This window comes from Erpetoichthys calabaricus, chromosome 12 (genome assembly GCF_900747795.2).
Source record: "Erpetoichthys calabaricus chromosome 12, fErpCal1.3, whole genome shotgun sequence".
Lineage (NCBI taxonomy): Eukaryota > Metazoa > Chordata > Cladistia > Polypteriformes > Polypteridae > Erpetoichthys > Erpetoichthys calabaricus.
In genome coordinates, this window is record NC_041405.2 from 21,289,201 (window position 1) to 21,310,593 (window position 21,393).

At 39.1% G+C, this 21,393-nt stretch overlaps 2 protein-coding genes across 5 annotated transcripts in view; both read right to left on the minus strand.

Annotated features, from left to right (window-relative positions):
- The window catches only part of LOC127529834 (uncharacterized), a 325,899-nt gene that overhangs the window by 142,111 nt on the left and 162,395 nt on the right, over nt 1-21,393 (minus strand). For all 3 annotated transcript variants that reach the window (XM_051934802.1, XM_051934800.1, XM_051934801.1), the window contains exon 2: nt 6,732-6,906. In XM_051934802.1, coding sequence (XP_051790762.1) covers nt 6,732-6,906 — 175 coding nt within the window. The remainder of the gene's footprint in view (nt 1-6,731; nt 6,907-21,393) is intronic.
- The window catches only part of LOC114661931 (uncharacterized), a 52,657-nt gene continuing 47,160 nt past the window's right edge, over nt 15,897-21,393 (minus strand). For both annotated transcript variants that reach the window (XM_051934786.1, XM_051934787.1), the window contains 3 exons: nt 20,960-21,022; nt 18,555-18,605; nt 15,897-17,942 (listed from right to left, as the gene is read on the minus strand). In XM_051934786.1, the coding sequence (XP_051790746.1) occupies nt 17,916-17,942; nt 18,555-18,605; nt 20,960-21,022 (141 nt within the window). In that variant the 3' untranslated portion in view covers nt 15,897-17,915. The remainder of the gene's footprint in view (nt 17,943-18,554; nt 18,606-20,959; nt 21,023-21,393) is intronic.

Sequence of the window (21,393 nt, forward strand, 5' to 3'; positions counted from 1 at the left end):
GGGATTGGCTCCAGCAGACCCCCGTGACCCTGTGTTCAGATTCAGCAGGTTGGAAAATGGATGGATGGATGGAACTCCTCAGCACCTATTCTAAACATTATCAATAGCTCATTATTGCATGGCACAGTACCTGATGCACTAAAAGTGTCAGTCATTAAACCATTACTTAAAACGTCAGACCTAGACACACACATATACTAAATAATTATAGGCCTATTTCAAATTTACCCTTTCTCTCTAAAATACTAGAAAAAGTAGTCGCCAATCAGCTTCAGTCACACCTTACGCATTACAATTTATCTGAGAAATTGAAGTCTGGTTTTCACACTGGTCATAGTACAAAAACGGTACTAACACGGGTTGTAAACAACATTCTGATATCCTCTGATGAAGGAAACTCCACTGTAATTATGTTGTTAGACTTAAGTTCAGCGTTTGACACCATCGACCATTCTATTTTACTGCACATGCTAGAAAATGATGTTGGGCTTACAGGCACGGTGCTCGCTTGGTTTAGTTCTTATTTATCAAATCAATTCCAATATGTACAGAAATGTGCTGACAGTACTCCATCATTATACACAGAAGTTCAATATGGTGTCCCGCAGGGCTCGGTACTGGGACCTTTACTGTTTTCACTTTACATGCTTCCAGTGGGATCTATCATTAGGAAACACCATGTTAATTTTCACTTGTATGCAGATGACACCCAGTTATACCTTTCGTTTAAATCAAATTAAGTTTCTCCAGTGTTGTCTTTAATTAGTTGTGTTAGTGAATTAAAGGAGTGGATGGATGAGAACTACTTGTCTTTAAACACTGATAAAACAAAGATGTTAATTGTTGGAGAGAATGACGCTGACCACAACAATATTTTGTCATCATTAATTTTACTGAATCAGCCCGCAATCTAGGAGTTATCTTTGACTCTAGCATGTCATTTACAGTTTTTCTCAGTTGCTTTGGTGCATTTCTCACAACAGAATTGTAGTTCTCAAATCTGCTCGTTCAATTCCCACAACCTTTAGTTAGTTGTGCACATCATAACAGCAATTTCTGGGTGTTTTCATCATTTTGCAATTGCTTTAGTTCACTCAGGCAGATGCTTATGTGCAATTCTCAGCTATATCATGCATCAGCGGTTGCTTATGTCATGATGATCAAAATGCATTGTGTAGCCCTCTTTTGCATAGTCTTACACTCCAGACAAACTTGTCATTTTTTCATTGTGTAAGTCATTGCAGTCAAAAGTGTTCAACAAGATATCATTGGCTGTCAAGTGTATTTTATAGGTTTCTACAAAACTTTTTTTGGTTTGTATTGAACATGTGCAGTAATACTGTAACTGTAATCTACTGTACAGCAAATAGTCCAACATTGTATATCGACATGCAGTGCAGTTGATTTCACCTTGACACATTTGCTACCGCTGTGAAAGCAACATGAATATGTTAGATTTGACTCTATTGTCTCCAAAATGAAAATGCATTTTACATCAAACTTACTGTAGTATCTTGTTTGATACATCGTATAATAGACCTGGAATCAAGTGAACCACCACATATTTTCATATACATGGATGAGGCTGGCTTCAACTTGGCCAAAGGAAGAAGACGTGGGTGTAATCTGATTGGACAGAGAGCTACTGTTGACGTGCCAGGCCAGCGGGGTGGGAACATCACTATGTGTGCAGCTATTTCGGACAATGGGGTCCACACTTATATTCCTCTTGTGGGGCCATACAACACCCAACATCTGCTGATCTTCTTGAATACCCTCTACAGGGATCTCATTCCTGAAGAGGAGATTGGTCAAGAAAATGTACCACAGTATGTGATCATTTGTGATAATGTGAGTTTCCATCACTCCAACCTAATCAGACAATGATTTGCCAACCACCCCAGGATGCTGATGGAATTCCTACCTCCATATTCCCCATTCCTCAACCCAATTGAGGAGTTCTTCTCAGCTTGGAGGTGGAAGGTATATGAGCGTAACCCACATACACAAATGACACTGCTTGCTGCCATGGAAGCTGCGTGTGGGGATATAACAGCAGACGCCTGCAGAGGCTGGATAAGACATTCTAGGAGGTTCTTTCCACGCTGCATTGCAAAGGAAGATATCCATTGTGACGTGGATGAGAACATGTGGCCCAATATACAGGATCAGCAGCAATTGTAGAGAGCATTTAGAGTTTCAGTATGTATATATTGTTTTCGATGTTGTAATTTTTTTTCCTTCATTTCATATGTTATACATAAAGTATTGAAATGCATTTTTTTGCTAGACTCCAAGTGCAGTGCATGGTATGTCACCATATACCTGAGCAATCAATAAAATATTCTTCTTGAATCAATCTCCCGCAATCTGTGTTTTGTATTTTTATGTTTCCTGCCCTTGTCATTCAGATGTTTTGTGCATCAGAAAATGTTTAGATTGTGCCAATTTTATATTGATAACATGACTTTACATTTTGGCTGTCATGTCCGTGGACGATGATTCATGGACTTGGCATTTTGATGGCACTGACATATTCAGCGATGTAAATACTTGCTTTTGAGGGCATGGATTAAGGATTTTGAAGAGGTTACCTGCTTTTGCTGGTCATCCATGATGTTTTGCCATTTGCACTAAGTGTTTTGAGAAATGCACTCGCTGTTATGCAAATGTTAAGTCTGTTGTGAGAAATGCACCAAAGTAACTGAGAAAAACTGTAAAGCGCACATAACAATGTTATCCAAATCATGTTTCTTCCATCTTAAAAATGTTGGGAGATTAAGGAGCTTTCTAAATAAACAGGATTCTGAGAAATTAATTCATGCATTATTTCTAGTAGGATTGACTACTGCAATGTGGTGTTCACTGGATGTTCAAATTGTTCTTTATACAGCCTCCAGCTAATCCAAAATGCTGCGGCAAGAATTATTACAAGAACAAGAAAATACGAACACATAACTCCAGTTCTTAAATCCTTACACTGGCTCCCGGTTAAGTTTAGGGCAGATTTCAAAATCTTCCTTTTAACATATAAAGCATTAAATGGCCGAGGTCCGCCTTACTTGTCTGAACTTATCATGATTTACAAACCAGAGCGCACATTAAGATCTCAAGATGCCGGTCTGCTTATGATTCTAAGGATTAATAAAATAACAATGGGAGGTCAAGCTTTTAGTTACAGGGCACCTAAACTGTGGAATGGTCTGCCTGCTACTACTGCCCTTTCGGTCTCAGCTTTCTAATCCCGGCTGAAGACTCACTACTTCAGTTTAGCACACCCTGACTAGAGCTGCTGATTAACTGTACAGACTGCATCTCTGTTGTTAGTTATTAGCACTAAAACATAAGTTAAATGATAGTTATAATTTGATACTAACCCTCACCTCACTCAAATGTGGCACTTGGTGCCACGGCCCACCTGCCAAGTTGTTTTGCCTGACTAAGGTAAAGTCATCCCTGATGGAGGATCACAGGAATTGTGGGATAGAGGAGTCCTTTCATCGGATTGGCTGGCCCAGTGCTGTCTCAGCTGTGGAATGGCCAAATGGGGGAGGCAACTTGATAGATGAGGTGTCCAGGACTCTAAACAAATCCAAATCATATTATGTGATATCATCTACTGTTAAATTTTGCTCCATACTTATACATGAGGATTACTTGTTTTCTGTTCTGTGAATTTTATTGTATTGACCCCCTTCTTTTTGACACACACTGCACGCCAACCTACCTGGAAAGGGGTCCCTCTTTGAATTGCCTTTCCTAAGGTTTCTTACATTTTTTCCCTACAAGAGTGTTTTTTGGGAGTTTTTCCTTGTCTTCTTAGAGAGTCAAGACTGGGGGGCTGTCAAGAGGCAGGGCCTGTTAAAGCCCATTGCGGCACTTCTTGTGTGATTCTGGACTATACAAAAATAAATTGTATTGTATTGTACTTGTGCTATTTAATATACAGTATGTCATGTTTTAATGCATTATTAGCTTAGCCATCTGAACTCAGAGGGATTATATGAAGCTAGGGCTTATAAAAATATAAAGACACATTTCTTGATTTTTTAGCAAATTCATTAGGCCATTTATAAAAAATCAGCAGACAGCAAAGCCCGAGTCCGTATTACTTGCTGGTTGTGTCCCCTGCTCCTTACAAGTGATGCCATTAAACATCTGTACTTCACAGTAGCTGGAAGGAATTGAGATACGTTTACAACTTGGAGCTGGTGAAGCCTCAATATTGGAGCCAACATCTAAAGTCAAAGCTCAGCTCCATAGGGTTGCATCTGATGATGAAGACATTGCTTCGCACAGAGATGAGTCCTCTGTGATGATTCTGTGCTATACTGTAAGATCAACTTTTGGACCATCTGGGTCATCGAGTTGTTGCTTGCACATCTTGTGGTCAGGTATTGTTGGTACGTATTACTGTCATAGCATCTTTTATGTAAGATTGCAGTGTGCTGATCCTTGATGTTTGAATATTGGATATTTTTAAATAATACTAAACTCTTTGTACATGTAACAGTTAGAGCTAGTTTAGAGAAAAACAGCCTAGTCAGATAAAGATCTCTCGCTAGCTCCTTCTGCTTTTGCACTTTGTTTGTGGTTCTACTTTACTCATTTTATTTGGTAATTATGGTATAATTCAGCTCAGCCTATTTCCTTATCTACATTTCTGACTGCCCTTTCTTGCCTTGTTAGCTGCAAAACAAAAACTATACTCAGTAATTCCACTTGTTCCTATGTAAGTGCTTTGTTACACATCCCAAGCACATGTGGGAGTAAAAGAGTTTTAGGAGGACTGAAGACTATAAATTGATATTTAGCAACAATCCAGACAGAACATAGTTCTGTTTATATCACATTGGTATCTCGATAGTCATTTATGACAAGTGTGCAAAACAAGGCAAGTTAGGTGTTCATTTATTAATTTATGGCTTTGTACCTGTGTGGTATAGCTGGTCCACAGTTCATGTCAAGCAGCCACTTTTAAAATAAATAATCGCCGCACTCGCGGCTTAGTGAGGGGGTGTGGTAGTGTGTGGCTGAAGCGGATCATGGGGAATTTGTGATGTGGCCATTTCTCACCTAAGTGCACAGGTGAAAAACCGTCCACATCTATAATTGTTCACAGGAGCTGTTGATTGCCACAGCTGAATTACGTCCCGGTAATATATAGAACCATGAGGCGGCTAGCTAGAGGAGGAAGAAAAAAAAAGGAGAGAGCTGGAGGTTGCAGGAGAAGAGGAAGCAGGAGGAGAAAGCCAGTGCGTGTGAGAGAGTGAGCGCAGACTTGGAGGCTCGCAGGCAGCTGGACAGAGAGCCCTAGCAGGGGTGTTTGGCCAACACCTAGGGCAGTTTGTAGTGGTCGCTCCCGCTGAGCATTTAGTAGAGAGCGGGATTGACCAGAAGAAGGACGGCTGGCCGCGTAAGGCAGAGAAGGCAGTGGGAGTCGGGAGGCTTGGGTGGTGAATTCCCTGGCGTGAGCGTCCTGGTTGTTAGGGAAGCCAAGTCTTGATCTGGAGAGTGCTAGACCGAAGCCAGGGATCGGGAAGCCTCCAGATCAGTCGTGTGAGAAGAAGGTCAGCTGCTGAGAAGGCGACTCTCCTGTTGCGGGGCCCAGATGGGAGAAACAGGGGAGCTGCCAGGTAAAAGAAGACACCGGGCTTTGTGTTTTTAAAGGACAGCTTCCTGTCGTTTTAACCTCGTTTTTTGAAGATCTTTTTTTCTATAGTATTTTAACCTCCACTCAGCTCTTGTTTTATGGATTATTTATTTGAAGACTTTTGTGAATGCACTGCACTATTTATTTGGACACCTTGATTGTTGGTTTTAAAATAAAAGCACTTCGCACTTTTTGCACCATCCCCTTGCTTCATTGTTATGCCTCACTGCCAAGCTCATCGGTGACATTACCGACTGTGTTGGGTTCAAGGGCTCTCAGAAGCTGAGCATGGAGTGAACCCGTATCATCACAACCTGATAACTGCATGTCCTCTGTAATTCCTGCATTTGATTCTTCAGGCATGCACCTATCACCAAAAATTAATATCACACAATCAATAGGACTATAAGACAATTATATTTATTCATTTTGGCTAAGTACACAGTTTGCATTTGTGAGAAAATTAATCATTTTCACACATTTGAAAGTCAAAAATTAATTAAAAATTAACCCTTTTATTTTTCATTTTCAGTCTACTTTACTTGGTGAGGGTCACAGTGGCTCTATACCGAGGTGGACTGGCCAGGCACTAGATCCTGAAAAGCTCTTTACATCTTCTACGCCATTCAAGACGGATGTAATTGTTGCTGTCCCGCCCTGAGTCTTCACCCCGTGTTAAATACACTGCATGTAGGTTCTGACTGAAACAGTAGGGGTTGTCTTTTAGAGACCACAGTGATTCCTTCGTTGTGTTTAGAAGTACTAGGGTGTTGTACTGTGTTAGCCATTATGAATGTAGAGAAAATCCAAGCAAAATGACACCTTTTATTGGCTAACTAAAAAGATTACAATATGCAAGCTTTCGAGGCAACTCGGGCCCCTTCTTCAGGCAAGATGTAGGGGCCTGAGTTGCCTCGAAAGCTTGCATATTGTGTTTAGAAATAACTTAAAGTCAAGATAACAATAGATCCAACCCGCTATATCCTAACTACAGGGTCACGGGGGTCTGCATAACAATAGATAAAATTTATAAACAAACTCTACAAAAAAATAGATGCATGTAAAACAATAAAAGTACCTTTCAAAAGTTTGTCCTTAAGTTGTCTTAATGTTGGGTAACGCCGAATGATGACATCTTTGAATATTATTTCCAAGAAGGGACGCATCTTCTTTATTATTTTATTTTCAAACCACTGTAAGTACTCATAAAAAGCTCTACTTTTCTCTGTTGCATCTCTTATGTCAATTATATCCTGTTAAAGAAGAACATTCATTGTAATGTTTTTCAAGTCTTTTATTAAATTCACATTTTGCCAGAAACAATCAACAGGGTAACTTGAAGATAAAATTAATTATCTTACATATATTCCTTATATTTATACTATTAATAGCCAAAACTTTAGAAAATGCTAAAGTCCTTTGGTTTATTTAACAACTTAATAATAGGAAAAGTGTTTGTGTATCAGAGTATCTGCCTCTCTTATGTGCCATTTGATATGTGATTCATAAGAGCTGTGGTATGTTTGTGATGTGCCATCTGTTGGAATGAAAAATGCAATGTATTGTATTACTACATGCATTACAAAATACATTCCCATAGATGGTTCACTGAGGTCTACATTGATTACTTGAATTTCAACTGGTCTTAGATGGGTACAACCGTTAGTGCTTTGTAACACAATACAGGCCAGTAGTTTAAATGTGTGGAACGTCCCAGAAACATAATATATGCACTGTAGCTAGTTATATATAACATTAAAATCAAATGACACCAGTCACATTATGAGGACACTGGTCACATTTCTCCTTAAGTCAGTTGTGATGTCTGTGAACACTGGGAGCTAACCTGAGGGAAAATGTCCAAATTGTCTATTTTATACAGTGCCTTGGTGACTGATCATGCAAGATTTAGTCCTAGTTGGATCAACTGATAATTTCCAATGGTCCTGCTACAGTACTTGTCAATGAAGCTGCTATTAGCTAAATACTATAACATGTTGACAAAAAGGTCCAAAGCCCTTATTTCAAGCCTTCTTACAAACATATACTGTACACACTGGTTAATTTATCTGAGCTTAAATCTTGTACAATTTAACAGTTATAAGACTCTTTTAGTATTTGCTCTTTAATTTGTATACTTCCCAATGTCCTATTCCTTTTTAAAAACATGTACTTATTCTTGTTGTCATGTGCTCGCTGACCAAATCTTCTGCCCAAAGAAGTCACTTGCCTGTTAAACTCCTGTTTCAATACTTAATTAAAGAATGTTAGCTTTCCCTTATGAGCTTTTTAATCCTGTTTACACAATGTATCTATTTAAAAGCTGCATCGTATCCAAATAATCCTATATTCTTCACACAATTTCAAAATTACAAGTCTTATTTAACAAACTGTAAATATCTCATTTTTTCACCCCAGACATTATCAAGTTGAAAACAGTAAGAGACAGTAGAAGTAGCATTGTCAAGTTTAGAGAGTCCAGTGGAAGTGAGTTTGGGTGTTAGTTTCAGTGTGTATACAATGAACTGGTGTCCAGCTGTGCCAGATGCTGTCAATACATCCAGAACAATGAATTGAAATGAAAAAATGTAACTAGTGATGATTAGAATAATTAAGGTAAATTTATCTTTAGAATGGAATCAATTTAAAAAGAACACTGGCTGTGAATACCCATATAGTCAACTTTTGAGTGGAACTGTGAGAATTATGGAGACTAATAAAAGACTTTGTAATGTTTACACTTAAATAGTACACCTCATTTATGTTATTTCAAAATCCATATTTATTTTTTATATTACTATAATATATCCAGTTTCCCAATCTGCTATTATATTGTATAGTTCAGGTGCCAGTTTACTTTTAGAGCACACCAGTCAGGTGAATGTGCAGGTCGTATACATATTCAAGGAAAGTGAGAAACACAACGTGGACACGGTGAGTATGATAGCCACATGGACTAATGCTGGGTCAGGGTTTGTACCCACAGCCCTAGAAAGCTAAAGCATTGGTATTAACCATTTCACTACATTCCATCTATCCATCTATTTTCTGCTGCTTATCCAGGTCTGTGTTGGGGGGTCAGCAGTCTAAGCAATGATGTCCAGACATCCCCTTTCCCTGCCACCTCTTCAGCCTTCTCTGGGTGATCCCAATCCTGCTGAAAGATATAATCTCTCCAGTGTGTCCTGAGATTGCCCCAAGGTCTCCTCCAAACCCTAATCAAATGCCCAAATCACCTCAACTGTCTCCTGTTGGTGGCAGATGAGCAGTAGTTCTATTTTGAGCTCCTCCCAAATGTCTGTGATTCCCATCCTATCACTGATCCCAGGTGCCCTGTGAAGAAAACTCAATTCTTCTGCTTGAATCTACAATCTAGTTCTTTCAGTCATTACCCAAAACTCGTGATCATAGATCAGGGTTGAAACATTTCTCAACCAGCAAATCAAGAGCCTCACCTTTTTGCTTAGCTTCCTCTTCACCATGACTGACTGGTACAATGTCTACATGACCTTGAATGTTGCTCAGATCCTCCTGTAGATCTCCTGCTACTTTCTTCTTTCAGTCATCAACAAGATCATGAGATACTTAAACTCCTTCTCTGTAGGCAGCACCCTATCCCCAACCTGGAAAGGGCACTCCAACCTTTCCCATCTTAAAACCATAATGTTAGACTTGGAGGTGCTGATCCTCATCCCACCCACTTCACACACAGCTGCAAACCACTCAATTGTGGGTCTTAGGTTACAGCCTGATGAAGCCAACAGGACCACAAGCAGAGATGCCATCCTGTGGCCACCGAACTGGACACCTTCTACTCCTTGGCTGCACCTAGAAATTCTGCCCATAAAAATTATGAACAGAATCATTGATAAAGGACAGCCCTGGTGGAGTCTCACACCTGCTAGAAAAGAGTCTGACTTATTGCCAGCAATGCAAACCAAGATTTTGCTGCTGTGGTACAGGAACCGAATAGCATGCCACAGCTGGTCCTTGATCTCCACACAGTGTTGAAGAGGACAGGACAACTCCACATCCAGAGCCTTCACCAGTGTCACACACAATGGTGTCATGAAGAATTGCATAAAAATGTTTTGAATACACTGATAGTGGCAGGGCAGCACGGTGGTGCAGTGGTAGTGCTGCTGCCTCGCAGTAAGGAGACCTGGGTTCGCTTCCCGGGTGCTCCCTGCGTGGAGTTTGCATGTTCTCCCCGTGTCTGCGTGGGTTTCCTCTCACAGTCCAAAGACATGCAGGTTAGGTGCATTGGCAATCCTAAATTGTCCCAAGTGTGTGCTTGGTGTGTGGTTGTGTGTGTGCCATGCGGTGGGTTGGCACCCTGCCCAGGGTTTGTTCCTGCCTTTGCCCTGTGCTGGCTGGGATTGGCTCCAGCAGAACCCTGTGACCCTGTGTTAGGATATAGCAGGTTGGAGAATGACTGACTGACTGACTGACTGACTGACTGACTGACAGTGGCACTTGTCAGTCAGCGTACTGCCACAGAATGAATAGATAACAACATTGAGCACATCTAGAGATTAGAAGAAGAAAACAAGTCAAAAGAACCAGCAAGACATCAAACTGGTGAGCCAAACTAACATAATGAAGCCCAGTACATGATCATAAAGTCAAAGTCTACAGTCTGTGCAAGAGATCAGAAGAAAAGTTCGTGATTGGTATCCACAAACGTAGACACAGACACACATGTGATGAACAGCTTACATAAGGTCATGCAAAGTGATGTCTTTTTTTTTTTTGATTTTATTTAAATCACACAACATTCCATACAAATGAATCAAGTTTTACAAAAATAGGATCGAAAACATATAAACCCCCACCCCCAACAAATGTAACTTCTGAGATCATGCTGCCTAATGATGGCTGATGCATCATGGAGTCTATAAAAACAAGATTTCATAGGAATTACAAAACACAACAATAAAACAATAAACACAAGAATAAGAGGATATTAAAAAAACGAAAGTGAAAGTAAATTCTCCAAGATTCAAAAACTCAGAAAAAAATTCAACCAGTCAACAAGAAAGATTTATTACACTTAGAAAAATTCACAAAGAGCTTCAATTCATGGCAACCAATGTACCATCTGATATTAGTATGAATGTCTTTATTATTAGCAGTAATGCTAACTTTACATATGCAGAATTTGCTGTAATAACAGTAACTTAATACTACATTAATAAGCCTCTAAGCTTCTGAAGCAAAGCCAAGCAGTTCTCTAACCATGGAAAACACTTTTTTACACATTTCTCTACTTTCTAAGAAGCAGTGGATATGAAGATAATGTTTTATTTTTTACATATAATTCTGCCAAGAAACAGCTGGAGCCTATGAAGCCTGATGCCTGAAGAGGACGTTTATCAGCTCTATAGAGTAGAGTAGGACCACAAACTACTTAACGACTAGTTAACTAGTTAAATTAATGCATACATGTTTAACATGACAAATTCTATGCATGTCTGTTTACATACAATCTATTAATAACAACTTAAAAACAATGCAACAAGTGAAAAAACTAACTTTTTGTTGCAAGACACTGAATTATAACTTCCTGGAATGTTTTTATTTCTAACATCTTTACGCTACGTGGTGTGTAACAGTACATGACTATGACAATTTCTGTTACATACCACTGGAACAAATATGACATTCAAATAACATGTTTTGTATATTGTACTTAATACATTTATTTTTCTCCACAATTTCTTTGAGCATTCATTATCTCTGTTATTTAGAGGTAGGTTTTCAGTCACACACTCTATGCAGTGTCTACCAGAATTTCATATCACATATCACTCAGTTACACTTCTGTGTTAAATTAAGCATCCATGAACATAAGGTGTACATATTTAAAACCCAGAGCAAGGAAGATAAAAAAAATAATTAAAAAAAGACAAAACATATATATTTCTTTTAGCAGTAACTTACATTTCTTCATTTTACTGATGTGTGTTTAGCAAGCAGTGTTCAGCAGGTATCAGCTAGGAAATTTCTTACTTTGTTTTATTTATTACTAGCATGAAGTTATAAATTGAAAATGTTATGATGATCCTTCTTTTATTTAGTCGACTTTGTTCTTCTGGAACGTTGTATCCAATCAGCTTTTTCTCTGATCCAGAGGTGTTGTCTTTATTTATTTAAAGTTTTGCTTTGTGCCTCAGGGTACAATAATAGGTGGAGTTTGTTTAGTGTAAAGAGTCAGTAAGCAGTTCTTCCGCTTTAGTGCCTTAGTATCTTTGTAGGAGTCTCTCATATAATCAACTGCAAAAGTATTTTTATATTTTTTTCTTGAGAAGTCCTTCAATTCAAATACACCTTCCTCCCTGTGAATCATGATTGACACAAACAGTCCTAAAGGACAGGCACCTGGTGCTCCTGCTTTATCAAGCTGATCTCTCCAGCGAACGATTCTTCAAAATAACTTCATGGCATTATTTCAGGTTAAAACAAAGTGCAAAGTGTGTTAATACAAAAGTAGCATAATCATGATATCTGATATCAAACAAAATTCCTTGAGACAGTCCAGCCCTTAGTTACTGAGACCCAAAAGTCTTTTAATATCAACATTTAACACAAGGCTGATAATCTGTTATTTAAAACTACCACACGGTAGATGAAATCTGACTGCATGTTAAAAGCTCTGTGGGTATTTTGCTTCAGTCTTGTGTGGAAGGCAGAATCAGATTCTCAGAACTACTAGACTGGGATGGCCTCCTTTCTCCAAAAAAGAAGTAAGTGTATGTGTGTGTCAGTTATCAAGCTTTTCAGCCTCCCTTGAAAAGTGTGTGCTGAGATCCTGGAATGGAGATGCTCTCATAGAGCTGAACCTCAGACTCAGAAGGAGTAATGTGGATTCCATTTGGCTGTGTCTGCAGGTAAAAGATGAGCCTCTGCTCCAAGTGGAAGAGTACCTTGAGGTCTTGTTCATGAGTTAGAGAAGTGGATATTGAGAGACTGAGAAACAAATTGGTGCTATGGTAGCAGTTATGCAGACATTGTACTAGACTGGTGGAGACGTGAGGTAAGACCTTGTATGAAGTTTTCAGTCAATGAGTCTGTCTTCATTTTCATCCTTACCTTTGTTCTTAAGGCCTTGGTAGCGAGCTAAAAAAATAGATTGCAAGTGCAAATGGGAAAAAATGATGTTCCTGCCCAAAGTTATTGGGCCACTCTCTCTTATAGGGTAAGGAGGTTGGTAATGTGTGAGGACTTTGGGATAGAACTATTCGTTCTTCAATTTGAGATGAACTATTTTAGGTGGTTTGGGTAAGTATGTGCCTAGAAACTTCTCACAGGGCAAGGCCACTTGAAGAAGACTGAGGGGCAGACCTGGGATTTGTGGGATGGACTACATCTGGGAATTCCTCAGGATGAGCTGAAAAAAATTGTTAAGCATAGGGTGGCCTGGTTTACCCGGATTGTCATTTTGTTAGGGTTGATTGTGTGAATCACGCAATTCTTGCCTTGCATTCGATTTTCCCTGTGTGACTTGTAACTGGATTAAATGGTATGACTTTTATCTACCTGAATATTTCTACCGATTTCTGGCTTACATGTACAATTTGGACTAAAAAATGAGAGCATACATTTAAAATGTAATTTAATTGTATAGAATAGAGACTCATTCACTGAAGAGATTTAGATGTCAAATTGAACAGAATCTGTGTCATAAATGGAAGTATATGCTAATAACAAATAAAATTAGTTTGATTTTTTGGACATCACATTCTTTAACCAGTAAAAATTGGTATCAGTTCATTTCTGGGACTGGCACAGTTGAGCAAAATGAATACTTCTGTATTAAAAGGTAAAGATCTGTCTGTCGATCTGCCTGAGGTGGAGTGATATCTAGCATACAGTTTATTGTACATTGATAAATGTTTTTATGTCTTTATTTGTAACTAGACACAGCTAATGTAGTATTGGATTGTGTTACATGAAGCAGGTTTTACTTTACTGATGAGAAAAATGGTGCTCACCCATCACTCACTCACTCCCCAGTCTTTGGGATTGACTCAGAATATGAATTTTATGGTGGGGGAGGATGGAATGTTTTATCAAACCAGTTTGCCAAGGGTGACTGTGTTTGGACGTACATGAGCCTATAAGTCATCCACTACAGGAAGGCCATAACCTGTCTAAACAAAGAAACTGGGGGACAAGTTGTACCTGAGTGCTTTCATTGGTAAATGGCCCAGGAAGGGACTGGTAAACTAACTGTATTGACCTGAAGTATGGCTGTTTATGATTGGTTTTGAATTGGAGGTCATTTTGTACCACAACACCTTACTGGCTTGTAAGAATGGTATAAAGTTGGTCATCTTGCCTTTTTCTCTCTCTCTCATTATCTGGCCTTGAAGAGAAGACCATGATGTAGACAACTCTATCTCGGCAGCCATTTTGAGTCAGGTATGTGGCCTGTTTCAAAACTCTAACAGCCTCTAAGAGTACACTAAGTGGGAGGACAACAAATAATGGATAAGTAGTTGAATTAAACAACACATATTATACCTGAGAAATTCCATGTATGGCTCTTCATATACTATATAATTTTTGGAAGAATTATATGTATAAAAAAGTTTCATATCTACAGATTCTTAGAAAGGAGAAAACAATGAAAAAACTATCATTCCAATTATTAGAGAATTGATTATCTTAGCTTTGAAAGCTTAGAGGCTCATTTATGTAGAATTAAGGTACTGTTATTACTATAATTATACAGGCAGTCCCCGGGTTACGTACGAGATAGGGACTGTAGGTTTGTACTTAAGTTGAATTTGTATGTAAGTCGGAACAGGTACATTACTTTAATAAATGTTATTGTTGACCGACTGTAACCAAGTGCTCTGCCAATGAATGATGGAGTTTCACCCCTCTCTGACCTTTTTATTATTTCTACTTTATTTTCAATGGTGATGGTTTTTCTCTTCTTTACTGTAGCACCAGCACTTGCATCAGATTTGTGTTTCAGAGACATTCTTGAAGGGTGAAAACAAAAGGTTAAGATGAGCTCTTCTGTACAGCACTGTACACGCTAACACAGCAGATTAAGCACCAGCCGTCAACACGTCTGATGTATAGGGTGGTCCAGATCTAATTATGCAATCTCCATTACATTGTAACTTATTCAGTTTATTACATAGAAAAATCACCCGAAAAATTCCGGACTATCGAGAAGTGTGTGAACTGACTACACGAAGAATTGTCTTCGCGCTGAACTGGAATCGTCCCCGCATAAATCAAAGTCATCCAGACGATCTGGATCTGCAGAATTAGATCTGGACCATGCTGTACTAACAAGAGACAACTTCCTGCTATGTGCATAACAGTACAAGCAGGCTTGCTATTGAGAATGAATCGGGGCAGCGAGGGGCGGTTCATCACCAGCCCACCTCGCAGTCACCTCCACTACAGTATACTGCCTGCAGTGTCCGCTGCACCACTGCCCCCATTCAACATTCAGCGACAGACTGCTGTCACTGTCCTGCTCCACTGACAGACTGAGGAGATCATTCCTCCCTCAAACTATGCGACTCTTCAATTCCACCCCCGGGTATGGGGGGGGTTAAATGTTAACATTATTCAAAGTTATTGTCTTTGTTACTTGCATTTTTATTACTCTTTAATTTAATATTGTTTTTGTATCAGTATGCTGCTGCTGGAGTATGCGAATTTCCCCTTGGGATTAATAAAGTATCTATCTATCTATCTATCTATCTATCTATCTATCTATCTATCTATCTATCTATCTATCTATCTATCTATCTATCTATCTATCTATCTATCTATCTATCTATCTATCTATCTATCTATCTATCTATCAAACACGCAGCCATCCGAGGCACACTACAATGCTACCCCTCACCTCCCCGTTCACCCTTAATGGCCTCTGTTCAGCCACAACAGGGTCACCACTTGCAGCGGGGGGCGGGCAGTGAAACCGCTTGCTGCCGGGAGCCACCCGACGGACACTACACTGTGCAAGCAGCGAAATCGCACCCCTCCAGCTTTTGTCCAGCCACCGCTTGCAGCGTCCCCGGGCCGAAGATGACGGAGCGGCAGTTACTGAGGCGCATGCGTCGCAGCTGCAGTCCCATTCGTATGTTGTAGGTCGGTGTTTGTAACCTGGGGACTACCTGTATATAATACTAGGGTGGCACAGTGGCACTGCTGAAAGGAGTAAAGTGACCAGAGTTCACGTCCCGAGACCTTTCTGTAGGGATTTCATGTTCTTCCTGTGTCTACATGGGTTCCCTCAGGTGCTCCAGTTTCCTGAAACTGTCTGAAGACGCGCAGGTTAGGTGAGGTGACAACAGTAAATCGGCTCTAGTGTGTGTTTAGTGGGTGTGTGAGTGTCTTCTCCCTGCAATGGACTGGCATCTAGTCCAGGGTTTGTTCCTGCCTTGCACCCTGTTAGTGCTAATAATGAATAAATAAATAGGTGGCACAGTCATTTTCCTAAGGTTTAATAAATTTGTGGGTTCTCCACAAAGTGAATTTCTAAATTTCATAGAATTTAATTTCACTTTCATTGTGTTCTTCAGGTACACGTTTTGTAATTTCTGTAATGTCACATTTTCCTAGTGGGCACCACCATTTTGTGTATTCAGTGGCATTGCTCTTGCTAGGGGGCTTGACTTGGTGCCCATTGCTTTGGAAGTGGTGTTGCAGGATATCAACATCAATATAATGTTATTATAAGCCAGCACCATGTGTCCTGTGCCCGAATTTATGGATATGAATTAAAAACTTTTTGCAAGTGCCTTCCCTTTAAAACGTTTTGGTATTCCGACTGTTTTGTCAGATTCTAAACTTTTATCTTTCACATATCCTGTTTTGTCCAGTTCTGGACTGTACTTACAGATATGTATGATTTGTGAATGTTTCTAATTTGCTTGAATAAAATTTTCTGTTTACTTTCACTTTTACTTCGTTTCATTTTGAAACACAAATGGCTACTTTTACTCACGATATATTCTGTCTAACATATTCACTTCTGCATAATTAAACCAGAAAACAAATAGTCTATGCAAATACACACAATGTTTTACTCTTCAGAAATTCTGCTTTTTGAAAATTCACATTGATAAAAATTTGCATAGACATTGTTCAGATAGTAGAAGAAAAATGAGCTGCTGTTTCTGAAGACTGAAGTAAAAGTGAGTCGTCCTCAATGCTGACCAGGCTGGTAGCTCAGATGCTTTCTTGTGTTAAGTGTGTTGTCTGAGTCTCTTCTTTCACTACAGGACTGGATTCCTCTACGTCTTTCCTGCATTTGCTACCTCAAGATCCGATTCTGCTCACGTTGTGTGATCAATGCCCACTCTGGCTTATGTGCTTGTTTGGGCATTAATTGCACTATACCATAGCTGGCTGAATTTTTTAATATGGGATTGTGATGAGAGAGGTTTGTTTGGTTCCAAATTGACCCCAGTCAGGTGCCATTCCGAGGTTGATTGGGGTGCTTGGCTGATCAGGCATTTACATGCAAATGCGATCGGGTCAGTCAAGTGCTTCATTCACACCATGGAGCAAGTGAAGAACAGCACCTGTATCCAATTAGTTCTATAAATGGAGAAGAAAGAAAGACAGACTGACTGACCATTGAAGGTTAAAGAAAAGTATGTCAGAGATGGCTGGAATGGGAGATGCCAGCATTCAGTAACGAGGAAGCAGAGAGCCCGGTAGAGAGCCTTAAGGAGGAGCGTATGGCCAACACTCGAGGGGGCTGAAGAGGGTCTCTTCAGCTGAACATCTTTAGGTAGATGGAGTGACCCGTTGTTCAGGACAGCTCCTTTGAAAGACCAAGGAGTGGCAGTGGGAGTTAGAGGACTGAGGCTCGGTACTGGGAGCCTGCGACAGCAGCAGGGACCCGGACCCAGTTAAAAGGTTGGCTGTGTCTATCGAAAGGATTTCTGTTCTGGGTGCAGGATCCCATTTGGCGTAAGTAGAGGAGATGTCAAGTTTTGTAGACACTGTTGTAAATAAAGGTACCAAAATGCTTTGCACCACCTCTTGCTAAATGTGTGTGTCCTCATTTGCCTGGCTCATCCTTGGGTTTGCTAATAACAGTTCTGGGTTCAAGTGGCTCCCAGAAACAACCTTGGAGTGTGGAGTCAACCTGGACTGTCATAGGGATATCCAGAAATATCCAAAAATTAGTAATTTTCTTGGAGAAGTAGAGATGTTGATCAACAGCATAGATAGCCATATCTTGTGGAATATGATCCAAATAACCCGACAGCCTTCATTCACTAAATAGAGGTAGGTTTTCCTGAAAAAGAAGATCAAAGAATTTTATTAAAAGAAGAATTATAAAAGTAAAATAGCTTTAACCGGCTTGAGAAAAAAAAATTTGAATGTATTTTAAATTTTTCATACATTCTCAATACCAGAACAATTTAACAAAGAATATTATACAAGAGGATTTAAATTTTTTTTTCAAATTTATACTTCACCCATGGACCTGTAAGTGAAAATGTGTAATCAGAAAATGAATGGTTGATTAGATGTGCAGTGTATGTACAAGAGTTCACTGAGTGCAGGCGCAGAGCTCTGCGACAAGTTCACAGGTAGATGTAAAACTCTAATTACATAATGAATACACGAAAACACACAGATTTGTTTAAACAGACTGGAAAATTGATTAACAAAAGTGGAGCCCAGCACTACCTGTCCATTAAATAATTGATGAACTGGGCCCAGTTGACAATGGAAGTGAGCAATGGAAGCAGCATCCATGGGAAAAATGAGCCTGTGAGGGGGTCCACAGTCAGTTATAATGGACAAAGCCACCATGTGCAACACAAACTGTTTAAGAATGCATGTAAATCTAATGTGTATGTGCATTTTCTATGTAAAGAAAATAAAAAGCTGATACACCTACCTCAATGAATGACTGACGCAGCTCTTGCTTTTCACATGTTAGTCCTTGTTCCTGGCAGGAAGCACAATGGTACAAAATAAGTTTAGTCAATGGCATGAATATATGAAATGCTGTATAGTGTGAGAAGAAGAATAAATAGATATTACTCAATCAGTTATTTATCAGTTTTGCTTTGGCAAAGCCAGTTTTTAATGAAAACATTTAACAAGACAGCCACCCACAGCCTGGAGATGAGAAATTTGAAGAGCACAATACAATTTATAAACAAGGTTAATAAATCAGTCAAAATCTACACTAAACACTTTCACTTTCTCTGCTGTGATCAGGACATGGTGATAGATTGTTTTTCAACAAATAACTCAAACACACTTGTAGCAATAAACCAAATAATAAAATGTATTCATAACAGAAGGTGGATATATGCAAGTGTATATATAGATATGTATGTATATAGATAAATGTTGTATAGACAACGGACAATATTGAACAACACAGAACAGAAAAATATAACAACTTAGCTTGAACTTTTTCTCTCCTATAGAAAAAGGCACATAACTTATGAATTCTGATCCATCAATTCATCTGGTCAAAATGAATTGGTTCTTTAGCTAGTTATTAAACTTATAGTGCCTGCATCATGTTGTTCATTTTTTCACAGCTCTTCCATACTGGCTTACCCTCCTGCATATGCAGTTTCTCTGTGTGAGGATGTGCATGTATGAAATGCAGCTCTGAGCTTTCTTGCTGGATTTAAGATGAGAAACAATTAAGAACTTTTCCTTCACAGTTATTACTTTTTAGTTAGAGTGATACTAAAACTATAATACATTAGCTGGCTTTATTCCAAGTACTGAGTTCTTGGAATCAAAACAGGTGTAGTTATGATTTAGAGTATACAATACTTTGTTCCTTTTCTGGTTGGCATGTGGAAGTATCTCCAGTGTGCTTTTATTTCTTTGTTCAGGAGCTCTTCTCATTTGTCTCCTTGGTCATGCATTCTGATCACTCCAGCATTTGTTACAACCACACCCTGTAGGCAATGAGTCCTGCTTTATGGAGCAGAGTTATGGCCAGGCAAAGCAGTGAGCTTGATAGAATACAGCTGAGACTTGTTGTGTGTGAATGTTTTAAAGGAAGGAACAGACGTCTTGCCATTGCTTTCTTGGGGGCACCTAAGCCCATTATTTTTGGTTGACTACTGGAGCAAAACTTTGTCCACCAAGGCTGCCAATAATTGAGTTATGACTCTTTGTTTGATTTTGGGTATTTAGATGGTACTTTGGAGAGCAATCTCTGGGATGTCACTTGGTCTGTGATTGATCCCTTTATCAGAAAAGGCACACAAGCTACATTTCAAGGAGAGGCCCATTCAAGAAGAAGTTGATATTTAGAATGTCTGGCAGCAGCTTTTTAAGCCAAGAAATTTTGTCCCAGCAACAACAAAATGGATAATCTGTAAAGGTAAATATCCAGATATTGTTCTCGACTCCATTCCTGACCCTTTCTCCCATGTGATTATTTCCACTGCTCCAATGCATACTGCTGTGTTGACAAGTAACACTCATTCTACAGTATTCACAAGATTTGAGGGGGGAGGAAATTAAAGAAGAACACCATCTAGCATTTTGCTTACTTGTATGTTATAAATCAACTGTGGATCAAATGGTCTGTTAGCAGATGGAACTGACTAGGACGAAAGGTATAAGTACAAGTCAATGACAGATTTTGAGAAAAAAATTTTAAATTTACAAAACAGTTCAGTTAAAAGACTGCACAGTTCTTGTAGTGAACATTATTTACAGAGAAAAAAGTGAAAAATTAAATTCAGGCTCAAAAACAACACAAGTGGGAAAACCATTACTGCCATATTGTGACACAGAGGGCTGGGCCCATGCTTCTGTCATGTCCAGGAGCCTCTTGAACCAACCACCATCTGTACCATAACCAAGATGAGCCAAGCAGATGCAGACACATACTGTACATCCAGGCAAGGGGTAGGTAAAAAGTGTAATAGTGTTTTTATTAGAGCAATCAAAAAACAGTGTTCCAAATTAAAGTGCAGTGCAGAATCGATCGTTAAATAAATATCCCATGAAATCAAAAGCAGACAGTGAAGGTAAAATCCATCCAATAAATATCTAAAGCTGGTTAGTCTGCAGACCAACTTATAGATGCAAGTGAGGCCATTAGCGTCACTCTATGTAAAAGCTTATCAATTTGAATATTACAATTAATTACAAATAAATAATGTCAACATAAAGGGTTCTCCACTGTTAAGTTTCACATCATATTTTTTGATCAATGCAGACAGGCAAGAACTTCCATTCCGTCAGGAACAATTCTTGCAATGTCCCCACTAAAGCTCACAACAGGCCAATAATGTGACTCTTTATAACCAAACTTACCTTAATCAAGTCACCCAGTGTCATGCGGCGTTTGACGAGGCCACCAGATGCACTTCTTAAATTCTATAAAAAGATATTAATATTGATTAACATTGATACCGGCAGTATGCAGCAAATATAATGAATAAATAGCATGTCACTATGATTTATGCTTTACTTGTTTTTGCAGATATAATATAACATAGCTAACTTTGGCCCAGACCCTGACATATCTTTTAAACTTTGGGATTCTTTTTGGTAACAAACCTCATCTAGTTTTTGACTTTCTTTCAGATTCTCCTCTTGAGTTGTCTCCTTTTCTAACTTTCACCTGCCCTTCTTAGGGCAAGACTGCCATTTTTTTTATCCAGGCAGTATACAGTAACTACAAAATTAAATAACCAGTTTTTCAGGGAGCATATGTCTCCTAAATTATAGAACATTACATTAATTAC